General features: G+C 41.7%; 1 protein-coding gene across 2 annotated transcripts in view; it reads right to left on the bottom strand.

The window, feature by feature from the left end:
• Nucleotides 1-10,255: 10,255 nt before the first annotated feature.
• The window catches only part of LOC142757704 (alcohol dehydrogenase class-3), a 34,502-nt gene continuing 26,164 nt past the window's right edge, over nucleotides 10,256-18,593 (bottom strand). For both annotated transcript variants that reach the window (XM_075860638.1, XM_075860639.1), the window contains exon 9: nucleotides 10,256-10,458. In XM_075860638.1, the coding sequence (XP_075716753.1) occupies nucleotides 10,434-10,458 (25 nt within the window). In that variant the 3' untranslated portion in view covers nucleotides 10,256-10,433. The remainder of the gene's footprint in view (nucleotides 10,459-18,593) is intronic.

Genomic DNA, 18,593 nt, shown 5'->3' with positions numbered 1-18,593 from the left:
GGCTGAGAGGGTGCCAGAAGCTATATTGAGGACCCACACCACAGACTGCTGGTTGGCTGATTGCAGATTTTTGCAACTACCTCTAGCCATGAAAGCGGGTGAAGAGGGGGTGGCTGCTCAAAATACTGCTTTTAACTGTAGGAAAGTGCAGAGACAAAGATTCAGATGGCCATCTTGCTCAGCTACACACCATGCCCTCTTGAGATAAAGTTTTTTTTAAATCTTTGCATACACTATTGATTAATGGGAGAAAGTTTAAATTATAGATATGTGACAGCACTAGGAGAGATAAAGTTATCTCCTAGAGTTATTCCTTAGGGAGGGAACCACCGCTTGCAAAACCTCTCACAATGAAAAGGTCAGAGACAGAAAACAAGTCCAACCGTTAGTGTCTGAAGAATATAGATGGTGAAGACCAAATATCTGCACTCATCTACTGAAGCAACCACGCTCTCAGCTCAGGATGTGTCTAAAGCCCAAGTGGAATGTGCCCTTAAACCTACAGGGCCAGCATTCCTGTTGATTTATAGGCTGTGCCGATAGCTTGCCTAATCCATCTGGCTAGTTTTTTTTCTTGCACATTTACCTTTATTGGGCCTCTGGTACTGGACAAAGAGGGAGCCAGACTTTCTTCAAATTTAACAGTTTGAAAATACTGAATTAGTGATCTCCTAACATCTGAAACAATCCCAATTCTGAAAAAGAAAACCAGTGTAATTGGAGTCGGCAAAAATTTCCTGGCATCTATGAACACCGGAAACTACTTTAGACTGAAAAGCTGGATCCGGTTTAATAACCAGCCGTCTTCTAGCATGTTAACATATGGAGGATTGACAGAGACTGCAATTCACCTACCCTCCCAGGCTAAAGGTGATAGCCACTAGGAAAATAGTTTCAAGGACCAGGGCCCTGAGTGAATTATAATATAGTGGCTCAAAGGGCAGAGAGACAGAATATAAGCACCAAAAGAGAGCTCTGAGGGCAGAAACCTGAACTTGAAGGGTGCTTCAACTAAGGCCCTTTTCGAACCCTGACTGAAAAAATTCCAACATTTGTAGAATTGGAACCGGAGATGATCCAAAAGGATCTACCCATGACTGGCTTAGAATGTCCTCCAAACTCTGGAGGTTATCTTCTTTCTGCTCTTTAGAAGAGTAATAAAGAAAATAGATCCGGAGTACTAAAATATAACTTTTACTGGTATGAATAAAATAGGTATGAACAAATATGTAAACAACATGAGGAACCCATTTGCCAATGCTGCATACAAATACTTAATTATTTCCCATCGTTTCAAATTGTTGTCAGAAAATTCTGTTGACAGCAGATGATAGTCAGTCCGCCTTTATAAGGAGAAGTGAATCTACCATTATCCAGGTGGGGGATATATAACACCACGAAATATTTAAATCTTTAGAAGAGTAGCCATTATTTTTTGCGGTAAATCTTTACCTAAAAGCAATTCCTGCTCAAGTTTCAGGCGGTCAAATGCAAATATCCGACATGCACAAAAGAGCATCCTTTTAAACATATGACAGGCTGGTATACCTTTGTTTTTCTCTGTATAGGAAAGTGTAGTCTGCTAGGTTTTCCTATATAGAGGCACACAGCGGGGGGGAGCGCATACCGCAACATTTTTTACAATGGGTTACTATAAGCGACGTATGACTATTCAGTAGCATTAGTCAGGAAATACTCCCAATAGAAAGAAAAACCGTAGTGGGACTAAAGCCTAGTGCTTTACACAGATATATTTAGAGTTTTACTTTGTATATATGTTCTTTGAAATGAGCCATGTGCTCTTAACCCCTCCCCTTCTATGAGCTATAAAAAAAAATAGTCCTATTCGTGAATTTTAGGTCTCCTGGCGAAGCAATGAGTTATTGCGAAGCGACAAGTTAATTTTTATTATTGTTGTTTTAGACAGGTCATGGGCTGGGTCTTCCAAACAGATACCGTGAGGAATCTTGTTGCATTCAATATTTTTCCATAAGCAGGTAAGATATGACAGAGTGACACGATGTAGTCCTACTTTAATCCCTTAACCCCTTAAGGACACAGCCTGTTTTGGCCTTCAGGACACAGCCGATTTTTTCAAATCTGACGTGTTACTTTATGTGGTAATAACTTGGGAATGCTTTCACCTAGCCCAGCGATTCTGAGAATACTTTCTTGTGATATATTGTGCTTGACGTTAGTGAAAAAAATTTGGTCTATTTAAAGGAACAGTGTCATCACAAATTATTTTTTTATATGTTAAAGATGTTAGTGCTTTATTAAAAACGTTTATATTCATTTGTGTGTTTGTGTTTTACTTTTTCTTATTTTTACACTTTTTCTTCCCTATGGGGGCTGCCATTTTTTGTTCCATTTCTGTATGTGTCGATTAACGACACATACAGACATGGAATACGGCAGCCACAGTCCCATAGGGACTGCGAACGGCTCCCGTCCCATTGACTTCAGTGTACGGCGTCTGTGTGGGAACTGCGCATGCGCCGCTCGCACACAGTCCAATTTGAAATTGGCGCCGTATTACTACTTCCGGTCGCGGCTTCCGGATTTGTGCACTTGGACCAGCGGCAGCAAACGGAGCGGACGGGCCGGAGGGAGCCGCGGCGGCAGGAGCAGGTGTGTAGTATGTAGTATGTAAACCTACTACACACTGTGTTAGCTCAAAAAAATGGCGACACACAGTGTAGGAGGTTACACCGTTCAAACTCCTCGTTTATCCCGGCACTAGCCAGGATAAAGGAGGGGGGGATGCTGAGAGCTCACTAGAGCGAGGGCTTTTAACCCAATGTTGCAATGCTGCAATTTTGGGAATAGCTCCATCTAGTGACCAGAAATGGGTAATATTATAAATTAGAATTAATTTATAATATTTCCTGACTAGTGAAAAAAAAATAAAAAAATTTGAACAATGTTTAATCACCCACACACTACATGTTTAATTTTTTTAAAAAAAACATGTTTTTCTGGCAACACATTGCCTTTAAATTCAGTATTTATTTGTGAAAAACACCAAAATTTAGAGAAAATGTGCAAAAATTAGCATTTTTCTACATTTAAATGTATCTACTTGTAAGACAGATAGTAATACCACACAAAATAGTTACTAGTTTACATTTCCCATATGTCTACTTTATGTTTGCATAGTTTTTTGAACGTCCTTTTATTTTTCTAGGACGTTACAAGGCTTAGAACTTTAGCAGTAATTTCTCACATTTTCAAGAAAATTTCAAAAGGCTATTTTTCAAGGGACCAGTTCAGTTCTGAGGTGGTTTTGAAGGCCTTATAATTTATAAACCCCCAATTTATGCACCTCTCAAAGTATTCAAAACAGCATTCAAAAAGTTTCTTAACCCTTTAGGCCTTTCACAGGAATTAAAGCAAAATAGATGTGAAACTTACTAATTTCATTTTTTTTTTGCCAAAATTCATTTGTAATACATTTTTTTTTTGTATCACAGAAGGTTTTAGGCAAGAATTGCAACTCAATATTTATTACCCTGAGTCTACAGTTTTTAGAAATATCTAACATGTGGCCCTAGTGTCCTCTTGGACTGAAACACAGACCTCAGAAGCAAAGGAGCACCTAGAGGATATTGGGGCCTCCTTTTTTTAAGAATATATTTTAGGTACCATGAGGTCTTGTGGCGCCAAAACAGTGGAGAGCCCCCAAAAGTGAACCCATTTTGGAAACTACACCCCATTTATCGAGGGCTATAGTTAGCATTTTAACCCCACAGGTTTTTTGCTAAATTTATTGGAAAAAGTCTGTAAAATTTAAAATCCACCTTTTTTACTAGGAATAAAAGGAGAAAAAGAACCCCAAAATGTGTAAAGCAACTTCTCCAGACTACGAGAATACCTCAGATGTGGTCATAAACTGCTGTTTGGACCCACGGCAGGGCTCAGAAGGGAAAGAGCGCCATTTGGATTTTGGAGTCCAGATTTTGCTGGATTGGTTTTCGGTGCCATATTGCATTTGAAGCCCTCTGGAGGAACCAAAACAGTAGAAACCCCCCAAAAGTGACCCTATTTTGGAAACTACACCCCTCAAGGAATTTTTTTAGGGGCATAGTTAGCATTTTGACCCCACAGGTTTTTTGCAGAATTTGTTGGAGTTAGTCTGTGAAGATGAAAATCAACTTTTTTTCTGAAAAAAATACATTTTTAATTTTTACAAAAAATAAAAGGCCAAAAAGCACCCCAACATTTGTAAAGCAATTTCTCCAGATTACAGCAATACCCCATATGCGGCATTAAATTGCTGTTTGGACCCACGACAGGGTTCAGAAGAGAAGTAGTGCTATTTGGAGCTCAGATTTGTCTGGAATGGTTTTCGGGTGCCATGTCGCGTTTGCAGAGCTACTGAGGTACATGTACAGTGGAAACCCCCAGAAAGTGACCCCATTTTGTAAACGACACTCCTTAAGGAATTTATTTAGGGGTGTAGTGAGCATTTTGACTCGAAAGGTGCTTCTTAGAAGTTATAAACACTGGGCCGTGAAAATGCAGAATTTAATTTTCTACAATAAAGCGTTGCTTTATCCTCAAATTATTTTTTTATTCAAGTGTAATAGCACCCCAAAATTTGTTGTGCAATTTCTCCGGATAAGGCCAATACCCCATATGTGGCCATTAACTGCTGCCTGGGCACACTGTAGGGCTCAGAAGGGAAGGCCCACCATTTTGTTTTTGGGTCTTGTGCTGAATAATACTCCATATATGATTTTTACACAGTTCCAGGTTTCTAGGGCCTACTTTTTACGTGGATGATTTTTAAGCAACACGTTATGTTTGCAGAGGCTCCAGAACATAAAGCAAGTTCAAGAAATGCCTTATTTAATAAAATTGCACCTTTTGAAGCATAGTATTAATTTAGGGGTATAATGTGAATTTGTATTTTGGGGGGGGGGTGGTATTATTGAGATATCAAATTAATTTGGAAAATAAATGCCCAGGGGGTATTTAAGAAATGAATGGAGTGGATGTGATGTCATTGGAGTAGTAAAAATTAGATTTAACGAATGTCAACAGAGGTGTGATAAAAACGGAAGCATTCTCCGATGCAGAGGCCTGGTTTAGAGGAACAGGTCATACAGTAGTGAGCAGTGTCTTTCCTAATCCCTCTGCTTGAGCAGACTCGACACCTTTTCTGGGGTTTTCGTTTTTCCCCTGTGTGCGTGGGGGGGGGGGGGTGTACTCCAGGGAAATTCTGCCCATGTATTAGTCTGGAGATCCCAGAAGTGCTTCTACCTCCACTGCTGCCCTCTCCTTCCTGGTCTCCAAAAATCATATTTTTTTTTATAATTTTTTTCTGGAACCCCAGGAAATTCTCCGTATTGCTGGATGTTCTGTAGAGAACAAAGCCGTTATAGAGTGCCGCTTGGGTGAGGTATACCGCCAAGTTTTTATACCACACCTTAGATTTTCTTAGGGCACTGTAGGGCTGCAGTACCTGGTCCGAAAGATCCACCCCTCCCATGAATTGGTTATAGTCCCGGATGCACACAGGCTTGGTGGTCTGCTCTGTGGCTCCTCTGACTGGAACTGGGGTGGATCGATCAGCATGCAGTGTGGTCAAAACAAAGACATCACGCTTGTCTTTATATTTGACAAGCATCACATTTTCGGAGCAAACAGCCCTGCTTTCCCCACGGCAGTGTCTGCTCTTAAAAAAAAAAAAAAAAGACTTGAGGAGACCCTTTTGATTTAGCAGAATTCTGCCACATGCTAGTGTGCCCCTGGCAGAAAGGCACTTCAGAAGGGGGATGCTGTTGTAAAAATTGTCCACATATAAGTGGTATCCTTGGTCCAGTATGGGGTGGAGCACATCCCATACTATCCTCCCACTTATTCACAGGACAGAGGGACAGTTTGGTGGCTCATTCTTTGAATCCTTCCCTTCATATACATGAAAGCGCAGTGTATACCCAGACACACTTTCGCAGGCCTTATACAGCTTCACACCATACCTAGCCCTTTTATTGGGCAGGTACTGGCAGAAGTGTAATCTGCCTTTAAAGTGGACTAGGGATTCGTTCAGCTAGGCATTTTTTTGGAACGTATAGACCTGACAGAATTTTAAGTTGTAGTAGTCAACTACTGGCCTAACTTTATAGAGTCCATAATAATTGGGGTCGTATGGGGGTGGGCACTCATCATTATTGTTGTAGTGAAGGAATTTTAATAAAATTTCAAAACGGGTCCTGGGCATGGCAAGACAATAAAGAGGGGAATGATAAAGGATGTCTCTGTTCCAATAGGAACGTAATCGATAACTATTTGGATTGTGGGAAATAAATTGCTCCGCATATATATTTGTTTGTGCCACCATCAAATTTACAAGATCATCAGTGAACAGTTGGAAATCGTTCATTTCACGGAAACCTACGATCTACATTGATGCCTGGAGTAGCAGTGAATTCAGGCACCTGGGGCACAAAATTATCTGCGGGGATCCATGTGGAGTCAGCTGTACTAGCCTGCGATTGTGCACTACTGACGCCTACCCTTCGGATGCCTACGTGGCCGTTCATCAGTAGATGAGTCACTAGCTGAAGCGGACACAAAATGTCACCTCATCCCCACTACCAGAATCAGAGTCCTCAAAGAGCATGGCACATGCCTCTTCGGCAGTATAAAGACACTTAGTCATTTTTTTTTTTCTCTTCTGTAAACTTAATTAGTAACAAGTATCACACGCATTGAAAGAAACGTAAAACTTTGTGTTTTTTATTTTATAGAATAACTAATTCCCTAAAACCAATGTGTTTATTTAAATCGATCTACAAAAACTCCCGGGTAACAGGTGTCAGACGTAGGTGGATGGAGTTTGGTATCTTCCAACTAGGCGCAGAATACAGTAGGGTAGCAATGAGGCACAGGAGGGTGGCGAGTCAATGACGGGATTCATTTTTTTATTTTCTATGCAGGGCAGTAACAGACGTCTTTGTGCACAGGGGCTGGATGTGACACAGGAGGCTACCAGTCTTATGATAGGGCACCAAGTGTACTGTGATGCAGATGGCTGGTGATGGACACCCCCCATAGGGCACAGGACACCGGCTGCTTGGTGATCCAGGGGTTAATTTACACGGTTAATTAGTAATTTATACTTTCACTAGCAATAGCTCCTTCTCTGATCGCTTCCCTGACAGAAGTGAAGCAGTCAGAGACTACAATAAACTCCCCCCCCTGTCAGAAACGGTCATTGGACGATCAGTGCTGATGGACCGATCGCCGGGCAAGGACTGCTGTCACTGGTCCTTGGCCGGCATTCTCTGTTACTAGGATGGCTTGGACAGCCGTATTTTCTAAAGTTTAATTAATTCTTAGTGTCATACTAAGCTGTGATTGGTCCATCTGCACTGCAACAAACCATTCACTGTTTTTTTTTTAGTATGGCACTCATCCCAGTGGTTTAATTAAGGTGTTAACTTTGTTTAGGTCGTTACGATACCAGATATAGATGTTTTTGTTTTACACTTCTAGTGATTGAAACTGCTTTGCAATGAGGGAAAAAAAATAATTTAAACTAACATTTTTTATTTATTTGTTTTAGTCCCACTAGAGGACTTCTGATCTCAGATCTAATGCTTTGGTACACTTCTTGGTGCCCCGATAGGCAATAACACCCCCGGTACCCAGACAGGGTGAGGCGTGCCTGCGTCACAAACATCCTGATGCTGCTCGGCTTTAAGGTGATTATCAAGAACCTAATCTTTAGGGACCAAGAAGGGGGGGGCACCCAGTACTTCTGGAAACGGGGCCACACGCATCGTACCAGGGCGGCAACACTTTCCAGGAGAAGTTCCCCAAACTGGCAAGAAGGGAAAAAGTCAAAAAGAGGTGCAAAGTCTGCTATAAGGGATGACACAATATACCAATGTGACCCGTGTCCCGAATAACCAGAGCTCTGTATGAAAGAGTGTTTTAAAATTTATCATACATCCCTTGGTTTATAATTTACCCCAATTTTACTTACCCCGACGCCCCCCGCACAGCTTATTCCCCCCCCCCCCCTCATCTTTCCCCTCTGAGCCCTGCTGTGTGCCCAGGCAGCTGATAACAGCCACATGTAGGGTATTGCCATACCCAGGAGAACCCACATTACAGTTTATGGGGTGTAGGTCTCCGGTCAAAATGCTCACTACACCTCTAGATGAATGCCTTAAGGGTGTAGTTATTAAAACAGGGTCACTTCTTGCGGGTTTCAACTGTACTGGTACCTCAGGTGCTTCTGCATACATGACTTCGCACTAGAAAATCCCCAGTAGGCCAAATGGTGGTCCTTTCCTTCTGAGCCCTCCCATGTCCCCAAACGGCAGTTCATCACCACAAATGGGGTATTGCTGCACTCAGAACAAATTGCGCAACAGAATGGGGTATGTTTCTTGTGAAAATAAGAAATTTTCAGCCAAAACGACATATTATTTGAAAAAAATAATTTTGTTTTCATTCCCCGCCCAATTCAAATAAGTTCTGTGAAAAAACTATGGGGTCAAAATGGTCACAACACCCATAAATGAATTCCTTGAGGGGTGTAGTTTCCAAAATGAGGTCACTTCTGGTGGGTTTCCATTGCTTTGACACCTCTGAGGCTATGCAAATGCGACATGGCACCTGAAACCCAATCCAGCAAAATCTGGACTCCAACAAACACATAGCGCTCCTTTCCTTCTGAGCCCTCCCATGAGCCCAAACGGCAGTTTATCACCACAAATGGGGTATTGCCACACTAAGGACAAATTGGGCAACAAAATGGAGTATTTTGTTCCCTGTGAAAAGAAATTTTGATCACAATTGACATTTTATTGGAAAAAATGAAATTTTTTTCATTTCACAGCCCAATTCAAATACGTGCTGTGAAAAAACTGTGTGGTCAAAATGGTAACAACCATAAATGAATTCCTTGAGGGGTGTAGTTTCAAAAATGGGGTCACTATTGGGGGATTCCTACTGTTTTGGCACCTCAACACCTCTTCAAACCTGGCATGCTGCCTAAAATATATTCTAATAAAAAAGAGGCCCCAAATTGCACAAGGTGCTTCTTTGATTCTAGGGCTTGTGTTTTATTCCACGAGCGCAGTAGAGCCACATGTGGGACATTTCTAAAAACTGCAGAATCTGGACAATACATATTTAGTAGTGTTTCTCTGGTAAAACCTTCCTTGTTAAAGAAAAAAAAAAAAATGAATAAAATTGAAATTCAGCAAGAAAAATGAAATTTGCAAATGTCACCTCCACTTTGCTTTAATTCCTGTGAAATGCCTGAAGGTTTAAAAAACTTTCTAAATGCTGTTTTGAATACTCTGAGGGGTCTAGTTTTTTAAATGGGGTGTTTTATCAGGGTTTCTAATACATAGGCCCCTCAAAGCCACTTCAGAACTGAAAAGGTACCTTAAAAAAAAAGGCTTGAAATTTTCTTAAAAATATGAGAAATTGCTGTTTATGTTCTAAGCCTTGTAACGTCCAAGAAAAATAAAAGAATGTTAAAAAACGATGCCAATCTAAAGTAGACATATGGGAAATGTGAACTAGTAACTATTTTGGGTGGTATAACTGCCTGTCTTACAAGCAGATGCATTTAAAATCTGAAAAATGCTATTTTTTCAAAATTTTCTCTACATTTTGCAATTTTTCACCAATAAACACTGAATATATCGACCAAATTTTACCACGAACATGAAGCCCAATGTGTCACGAGAAAACAATCTCAGAATCGCTTCGGTAGGTTTAAGCATTCCGACGTTATTACCACATAAAGTGAAATATGTCAGATTTGAAAAATGGGCTCTGAGCCTTAAGGCCAAAACTAGGCTGCGTCCTTAAGGGGTTAAAGACTTGTATGTACCGAGGCCAAGAACATGCGGGGGAAAGAAGCATAGTGGCGAGTGCATGGCTAGGGGCAAGGTGTGACAGATTAGGAGGAGTGCACCTCTTAATAAATTCATTGCATATTACTTAAGTAGAGCAGAAAGGGTGTATGAAATGACAGTCTTTGAGAGAGGTTTACCAAACTAAGTGCTCAAGAGTAATTACAATTCTAAATGTTATCATTTGACATAACTTTACAGTGGATAAACAGGAGAGAAAGGAGAAGGAGAGAGGAAGAGAGGAAAAAAAAAAAAAAAAAAAAAAAAAGAAGGGGTAAGGGGATAGAGTAGGAAGTGTCAACCACATTCGTTTAGACCCATCTCAAAGCAACAGTATTTATATAGTTTAACATAGACGGGAGAAAAAGCACAATCAACAGAACAAAATTTATTAGAAAGGTCAGCCTAAACAAATAGTGGATGTTAAGCAGGAAGGTAAGAGTGGACATTACACATTTAAGCCAGATTCAGTATATAAAATTGAGTGCTCCAACCAATGCCTTGGTTTGATTGTAGTGTGGTCGAAGTCATGTTTTCCAGGATCCTTTAATAGTTCAAAACACTACGAATGCTGTGAAGTAAACAGAGCAGTAATGTACACAGGTATTGAATAAATATTATAGAACAAAAAAAAAAAAAAAAAAAAGTGGTGTATTTTCGGCACACACTTTAACCCCTTCCCGACATTTGACGTACATGTACGTCATGGAAAGTACTGACTTCCCGCATCTTGCCGTACATGTACGTCAAACGTTTGGCACCGGCTCAGAAGCTGAGCCGGTCCCATCATCACCGGATCTCAGCTGTATCTTACAGCTGACATCCGACTGTAACGGCGGGGACCGAAATTAGCTTCGATCCCCGCCATTAACCCCTTAAGTGCAGCGCTCAAACGCGATCGCTGCACTTAAGGTGTTTGCAGCTCATCGGAACCCCAGTAATGAAATTGCCGGGGTTCCGGTGGCTGCAATGGCAACCGGAGGCCTAATACTGGCCTCCCGGTCTGCCTAGCACCGAAGCCGGTCAAGATCCGCCCGGCGGCGGAGCCTGATCGGCTTCCGTAGCTGCCGGCAAGATGGTGCCGGGTCAGGAGCTGATCCGGCGTCATCAGCGGTGGAAGTCAGCTGTACTGTACAGCTGACATCCACCTGTAACGGCAGGAACCGGAGCTAGCTCCGATCCCTGCCATTAACCCCTTCGATGCAGCAATCGAAAGCGATTGCTGCATCGTAGCGGTTACAAGCAGATCGCCAGCCCTGACAGGCAATCGGGACTGGCGACTGCTGTTATGGCAACAGGAGACACAATGGTCTCCTGCTCTGCCATTACGGAAGCCGATTTAGGCCCCGCCGGGAGGCGAAGCCTAATCGGCTTGCTGTCAGTGAATGACTGACAGATCTAATACATTGCACTACATAGGTAGTGCAATGTATTAGAAAAAAAAAAATCTGACCGTTGGAACTTCAAGTCCCCTAGTGGGACTTGAGAAAAAGTGTAAAAAAAGTATAAAAAAGTGTAAAAAAAAGTGCACAAAATAAAAGTTTGAAAACAGTAAAAGTTTCAAGTAATCAAATAAAACACAATCCCCCTTTTACTCTTATCAAGTCCTTTATTATTGAAAAATAATAATAAACCATATGTATTTGGTATCGCCACGACCGTAACGACCTGAGGTATCAAAATATTGTATTATTTAGTGCACGCGGTGAACAGCGTAAAAAAAACCGTAAAAAACGTTACCAGAGTTTCTGTTTTTTGGTCACTTTGCCCTACAAATATTAGAATAAAAAGTGATCAAAAAGTCGCACGTATCCAAAAATGGTACCTATAAAAACTATAGCTCGTCCCGCAATAAACAAGCCCTCATACAACTCCGTCGACAAAAAAATTAAAAAAGTTATGGTTCTCACAACTTGGCGACAGAAAAAATACATTCTTTTTACAAAAGTAATTTTATTGTGCAAAAAGTTGTAAAACATGAAAAAGTTCTATAAATTCGGTATCGCCGGAATCGTACTGACCCGCAGAATAAAGTTAACATGTAGTTTATAACGCATGGTGAACGCTGTATAAAAAAAAAACGAAAAAAGCTGTGCCAGAATTGCGTTTTTTTGTTTACCTGGCATCCCAAAAAATAGGATAAAAGGTGATCAAAAAGTCGCATGTACCCCAAAATGGTACCAATAATAACTACAGCTCGTCCCGCAACAAACCAGCCCTCATACTGCTACGTCTATGAAAAATAAAATTAGTTATGGCTCCAATAAGTCAGGAAATAAAAAAATATGCAGTTGTGCCCGAGGGGAACATTTCTTCTGTTTGAAGAGGCGATTTTTCAAGGACCTAAAATTAGGGAACCAGGAAAGGGAGGGCCCAAACATATCCGCTGGAAGCGACGGTGCCCGTATTATACCAGGACAACACTTTCCCAGCAAAATTCCCCAAACTACAAAGGCGCTGAGTGTGGACCAAAAGGGGGATAAGAAATGACACCATTTATCAGTGCGACACCGGCCTGTGCGGAAAGGATTGCCTCACAGCGTAACACACATCTATGGATTATTTTATTGTTTTTTTTTACCCCGTTATTATACCACCTGACTATGCCCCTTATATACTCCGCCCGGCTTACATATGCCCTACATTATAAACGGAAACACCAGTAAGACTCCAAACAAAACTACTACCAAGCAAAATCCACGCTCCAAAAGCCAAATGGCATTTCCTCCCATCTGAACCCTACAGCGTGCCCAAACAGCAGTTTCCTTCCACATATATGGCATCGTCATACCCGGGAGAACCCTTTTAGCAATTTTTGGGGTGTGTGTCTCCAGTGGCATAAGCTGGGCACGACATATTTGCCACTGAATGGCATATCTAGGGAAAAATATAAATTTTTAATTTGCACCATCCACAGCGCATTCATTTATGGAAAAGATCTGTGGGGTGAAAATGCTCACTACACCCCTTAATAAATGCCTTGAGGGGTGCAGTTTCCATAATGGGGTCACTTCTGAGGGGTTTATTTTTATTATTTCACATCTGAGCCTCTGCAGTTGTGAACCAATACTTTGTAAATCGCCAAATTAGGCCTCAATTTTACATGGTACGCTTTCACTCCTGAGCCTGGTCGACTGTCCAGGCAAGAGATTAGGGCCACATGTAGGGTGTTTCTAAAACCAGGAAACCCAGCATAATAAATAGAGAGCTGTCTCGTTATGGTGGCACAAGCTGGGCACCACATATTGTCCACATATCTGTGGAAAAAATCCCATTTTCACTCTGCAACATCGAGTTCACACTAATTTCTACAAAACACCTGCAGGGTTAACATGCTCACTACACCCGTAGGTAAAAGCATTGAGGGGTGTAGTTTCCAAAATGGGGTCACTTCTGGGGGGTTTCCACTGTTTTGGGCCCACAGGCGCCCAGAAACATCTGCACTCCAAATGGCGGTCCTTCCCTTCTGAGCCCTGCCGTGTGCCCAAACAGCAGTTTATGACCACATATGGGGTATTGCCGTACTCGGTAGAAATTGCTTTACAAATGTTGGGTTCTTTTTTTCCTTTATTTGTTGCGAAAATGAAAAAATTTGCGCTAAAGCTACGTCTTATTGAAGAAAAAGGATTGTTTTTATTTTCACTGCCCAATTCTAATAAATTCTATGAAACATCTGTGGGGTCAAAATGCTCACTACGCCCCTAGATGAATTCCTCAAGAGGTGTAGTTTCCTAAATGGTGTCACTTTTTGGGCGTTTTCATTGTTTTTTCCCCTCAGGGGCTTTGCAAATGTGACATGGCCGCCGCAAACCATTCCTGCTCAATGTGATCTCCAAAAGCCAAATAGCGCTCTTTCCCTTCTAAGCCAAGCCGTGTCTCCAAACAGCCGTTTATTACCACATGTGGGGCATTGTTTTACTCGGGAGAAATTGCTTTACAAATTTTGTGGTGCTTTTTCTCCTTCAGTCCTTGTGGAAATGAGTAAAAATAAGCTAAACCTACATTTTCTTTGAAAAAATGTTGATTTTGATTTTCAGGGCCTACTTCCAATAATTTCTGCAAAAAACCTGTGGGGTCAAAGAGCTCACTATACCCCTAGATAATTTCCTCAATGGGTGTAGTCTCCAAAATGGGGTCACTTGTGGGGGGTTTCCACTGTTTTATCCCCTCAGGGACTTCGTAAATGTGACCTGGCCTCCGCAAACCATTCCTGCTAAACTTGAGCTCCAAAAGCCAAATAGCGCTCTTTCCCTTCTCAGCCCTGCCGTGTCTCCAAACAACCGTTTATTACCACATGTGGGGTATTGTTTTACTCGGGAGAAATTGCTTTACAAATTTTACGGTGCTTTTTCTCCTTCAGTCCTTGTGGAAATGAGAAAAAATTAGCTAAACCTACATTTTCTTTGAAAAAATTTAGATTGTCATTTTCAGGGCCTATTTCCAATAATTTATGCAAAAAACCTGTTGGGTCAAAACGCTCACTATACCCCTAGATAATTTCCTCAATGGGCGTAGTTTCCGAAATGGGGTCACTTGTGGGGGGTTTCCACTGTTTTGTCCCCTCAGGGGCTTTGTAAATGTGACATGGCCTCCACAAACCATTCCTGCTAAACTTGAGCTCCAAAAGCCAAATAGCGCTCTTTCCCTTCTCAGCCTCGCCGTGTCTCCAAACAACCGGTTATTACCACATGTGGGGTATTGTTTTACTCGGGAGAAATTGCTTTACAAATTTTACGGTGCTTTTTCTCCTTTAGTCTTTGTGAAAATGAGAAAAAAAAAAATCGCTAAACCTACATTTTCTTTGAACAAATGTTGATTTTAATTTTCACGGCCTACTTCTAATAATTTCTGTAAAAAAGCTGTGCGGTCAAAATGCTCACTACACCCCTAGATAATTTCCTTGAGGTGTGTAGTTTCCCAGATGGGGTCACTTTTGGGGGATTTTGACTGTTTTGGCACCGCAAGAGCCCTTCAAACCTGACATGGTGCCTAAAATTTATTCTAACAAAAATAAGGCCCCAAAATCCACTAGGTGCTCCTTTGCTTCTGAGGCCGGTGCTTCATTCCAGTAGCACGCTACGGCCACATGTGGGATATTTCCTAAAACTGCAGAAACTGGGCAACAAATATTGAGTTGCATTTCTCTGGTAAAACCTTCTGTGTTATAAAAAAAATTGTACTAAAAATTTATTTCTGCAAAAAAATATGAAATTTGTAAAATTCACCTCTACATTGCTTTAATTCCTGTGACATGTGTAAAGGGTTAAGACATTTTCTAAATGCTGTTTTGAATACTTTGAGGGGTGAAGTTTTTAAAATGGGGTGACTTTTTGGGGGTTTCTAATATATAAGGCCCTCAAAGCCACTTCACAACTGAACTGGCCCCTGAAAAAATGGCCTTTTGAAATTTTCTTGAAAATGTGAGAAATTGCTGCTAAAGTTCTAAGCCTTGTGAGGTCATAGAAAAATAAAAGGATGTTCAAAAAACGATGCCAATCTAAAGTAGACATATGGGGGATGTTAATTAGAAACAATTTTGGGTGGTATAACTGCCTGTCTTACAAGCAGATACATTTAAATTGAGAAAAATGCTAATTTTTGCAATTTTTCGCTAAATTTTGGTGTTTTTCACAATTAAATACTGAACATATCGAGCAAATTTTGCCAGTAACATAAAGTCCAATGTGTCACGAGAAAACAATCTCAGAATCGCTTGGATAGGTGAAAGCATTCCGGAGTTATTACCACATAAAGTGACACATGTCAGATTTGAAAAATGAGGCTCGGTCAGGAAGGTCAAAAGTGGCTAAAGAGGGAAGGGGTTAAAGTAGGAGACTACATAAGAGCAGTGGGACCCCTGTTCCCCAAACTAATTATTCTAAAGGAGTTTTCTGGTCAGACCTCCACTGATCATCATCACACGTTTAAGTTTTCTTGCTGGAATACCACTTTAAAGTTGTATTTCAATAAGACAGTTCTAGCAGATTCATAAACTGATCAGAATACTTCTAATATATACAGCTCAACATTTTAAAATATTAACGGTTGACCGGTCATAGAAGACGCGAGCCTAAAAGGTGTACAGACTCATACTTTGAGTCTAAGGAGAGCTGAGAAAAGCCGATCAGTCGAAGAGACACACAGTTCTCAGCTGAACACTTCTGCCCCTTTCTTTCAGCGAAGCGGGGGGGGGGGGGGGGGGAGGGTTCTCGGGACATGTCCGTTCTTTTTCAAACAGATTACTGTATTACAGCATCTCAAAAAAAATAAAAAAAAAATAGTTGGGTAGAAATGGTGTCTCAGTCCTCAGTGTCCCCAGACTCCATTCACAAGCCAGTCCAGTCCTCTGCTCATAGGTGGGTAGCCCAGCATTCATTAACAGATCAGATTGTGTGGGAATGATGTTTTGTAAAGGGAGTAGGAGCAGAGAATTATGGCCGGCTCAAGCATTAGGAGTGCCCTTAGGCTCCTTTCACACTAGCGTTAAGCTCAGTTTAGCTCTCTTCCGTCAGAGGAAGAGATGAACGAGAGTCCAAAATCAAAAGCATCGCTTCCGTTAGAATTACCATTGAATTCAATGGTAATTATTTGGTTTCAGATGAATGCCGTTTGCTAGGTTTTTGTTTTCTTCACTTGAGCAAAAGTGCTGCAGACTGCACTTTGCTTCGGTTAAAAAAAAACAGAAACCTAGTAAACAGAGGCAAACGGAAAGCAACTGAAAGAAATACCGTTAGAATCCATGGTAATTCTAACGGAAGTGATGTTTTTCGTTTGGACTCTTGTTCCTCACTTCCTCTGATGGAAGAGAGCTAAATGGGGCTTAATGCTAGTGAGAACTTAAGCCACATGCACACGACCGTAGCCATGTACACGGTCGTGATTTTCGGGTCGGCGTGTCACCCGCAAATCACGGGCTGTGCACATGGCCACGGCCATTATTTGCTATGAGCCTAGACCGCAGTACACGGCCGTAATAAGACTTGCCTGTTCTTTCTGCGGTCGTGTCCATGGCCCCATAGGAAAGAATGGGGCCGCAATTCTCCCGTGGATTTTCGGGGGAATTGCGGCCGCAAAAGCATGTTCGTGTGCATGGGGCCTAAGCCACACAGAGCCCCACAATGCTTCAACATCCTTTATCTATCAAGCATACCATTCAATAGTAATGCCGCCAGCGGCACTAAGGCTATGTTCATAAATGGCATATTTGCGACAAATTTAGAACCTTTGTTGTAAGAAAGAAAAAAAAGAGGCGAACAGCAAAAACGCCATGTGTGAACATACCCTAAGAGGGAGAAAGTGCGGCAATTTAAAAAAAACAAAAAAAAAAAAAACACCGTAGCTCAATTTATAAATGCGTTTTTGTTCGGCTGATTTTTTTTACGCTGGGTGGATGAGAAGTTTAAATCTCACCAGCACTGCTGCTACTGTATGAGGGTATGTTCACACGGCCAAATTTCAGACGTATACGAGGCGTATTATGCCTCGTTTTAAGTCTGAAAATACGGCTCCAATACGTCGGCAAACATCTGCCCATTCATTTGAATGGGTTTGCCGACGTACTGTGCAGACGACCTGTTATTTACGCGTCGTCGTTTGACAGCTGTCAAACGACGACGCGTAAAAATACAGCCTCGTCAAAAGAAGTGCAGGACACTTCTTTGGACGTTTTTGGAGCGGTTTTCTCATAGACTCCAATGAAAACAGCTCCAAAAACGGACGGAAAAAAAAGCCGCGAAAACGGTGCGAAAAACGCCGCGAAAAATGCGAGTTGGTAAAAAAACGTCTGAAAAGCAGGGTCTGTTTTCCCTTGAAAACAGCTCTTGATTTTCAGACGTTTTGGTTGACTACGTGTGAACATACCCCAAGGCCTCCCACACACAAGCATGTTTGGTCCGTGATATACGGTCCGTATGTTTGCCGCATTTCCCGGACCGAACACAGTGCAGGGAGCCGGGCTCCTAGCATCATAGTTATGTGCGATGCTAGGAGTCCCTGCCTCGCTGCAGGACAACTGTCCCGTACTGAAAACATGATTACAGTACGGGACAGTTGTCCGGCAGCGAGGCAGGGACTCCTAGCATCGTACATAACTATGATACTAGGAGCCCGGCTCCCTGCACTGTGTTTGGTCCGGGAAATGTGGCCGACAAACAGACCGAATACACTTGTCTGAATCCGGCCTTACGCTGTTGATTTTCCGCAATTAAACTTTGTGGAAAATCCACAGCGTTTCCACCTAGTGTGTTCTGATCCTTAAGGCGACATTTTGAAATGCACGTCAATTAGCGTTTAATGGATATTAAACTTACATTTTGGGAGAAAATTTTTTTTTAAAAATTGCGGAAAACATCTTACTGGTCAGAATAAAATATGAGAACTATTGTATGGGTGTTAGGAGAACAAATATGCCAGTTATTTAAGATTTTGTGATGTTTAATAAAGTGTAAGGGGAAAAAAATAAATAATAATTCAATATACTGATGTATCCCCCCACGAGCACCTGGGAAAGCTCAAAGGCCAGACTAGGACTTAAAACCAGCATGCCAGATCAGGCTGTCAGACAAAGCCATACCCATGCTGCTCTCCCTGACCCGTGCCAGGTGCTTAACAGCTGCACTAAACAATGTGCCCTGTGTAGTTGCCCATAACAGTCCAACTAGTTGGTGCTTAGAGCTCCTACTACATGGCACCCAAGACTGTAGTTAG

The sequence above is a fragment of the Rhinoderma darwinii genome, chromosome 1, assembly GCF_050947455.1.
Source record: "Rhinoderma darwinii isolate aRhiDar2 chromosome 1, aRhiDar2.hap1, whole genome shotgun sequence".
In the NCBI taxonomy this organism is placed as follows: domain Eukaryota; kingdom Metazoa; phylum Chordata; class Amphibia; order Anura; family Rhinodermatidae; genus Rhinoderma; species Rhinoderma darwinii.
The sequence above is the reverse complement of the archived record's forward strand: the minus strand, read 5'-3'. Positions and strand labels throughout refer to the sequence as shown.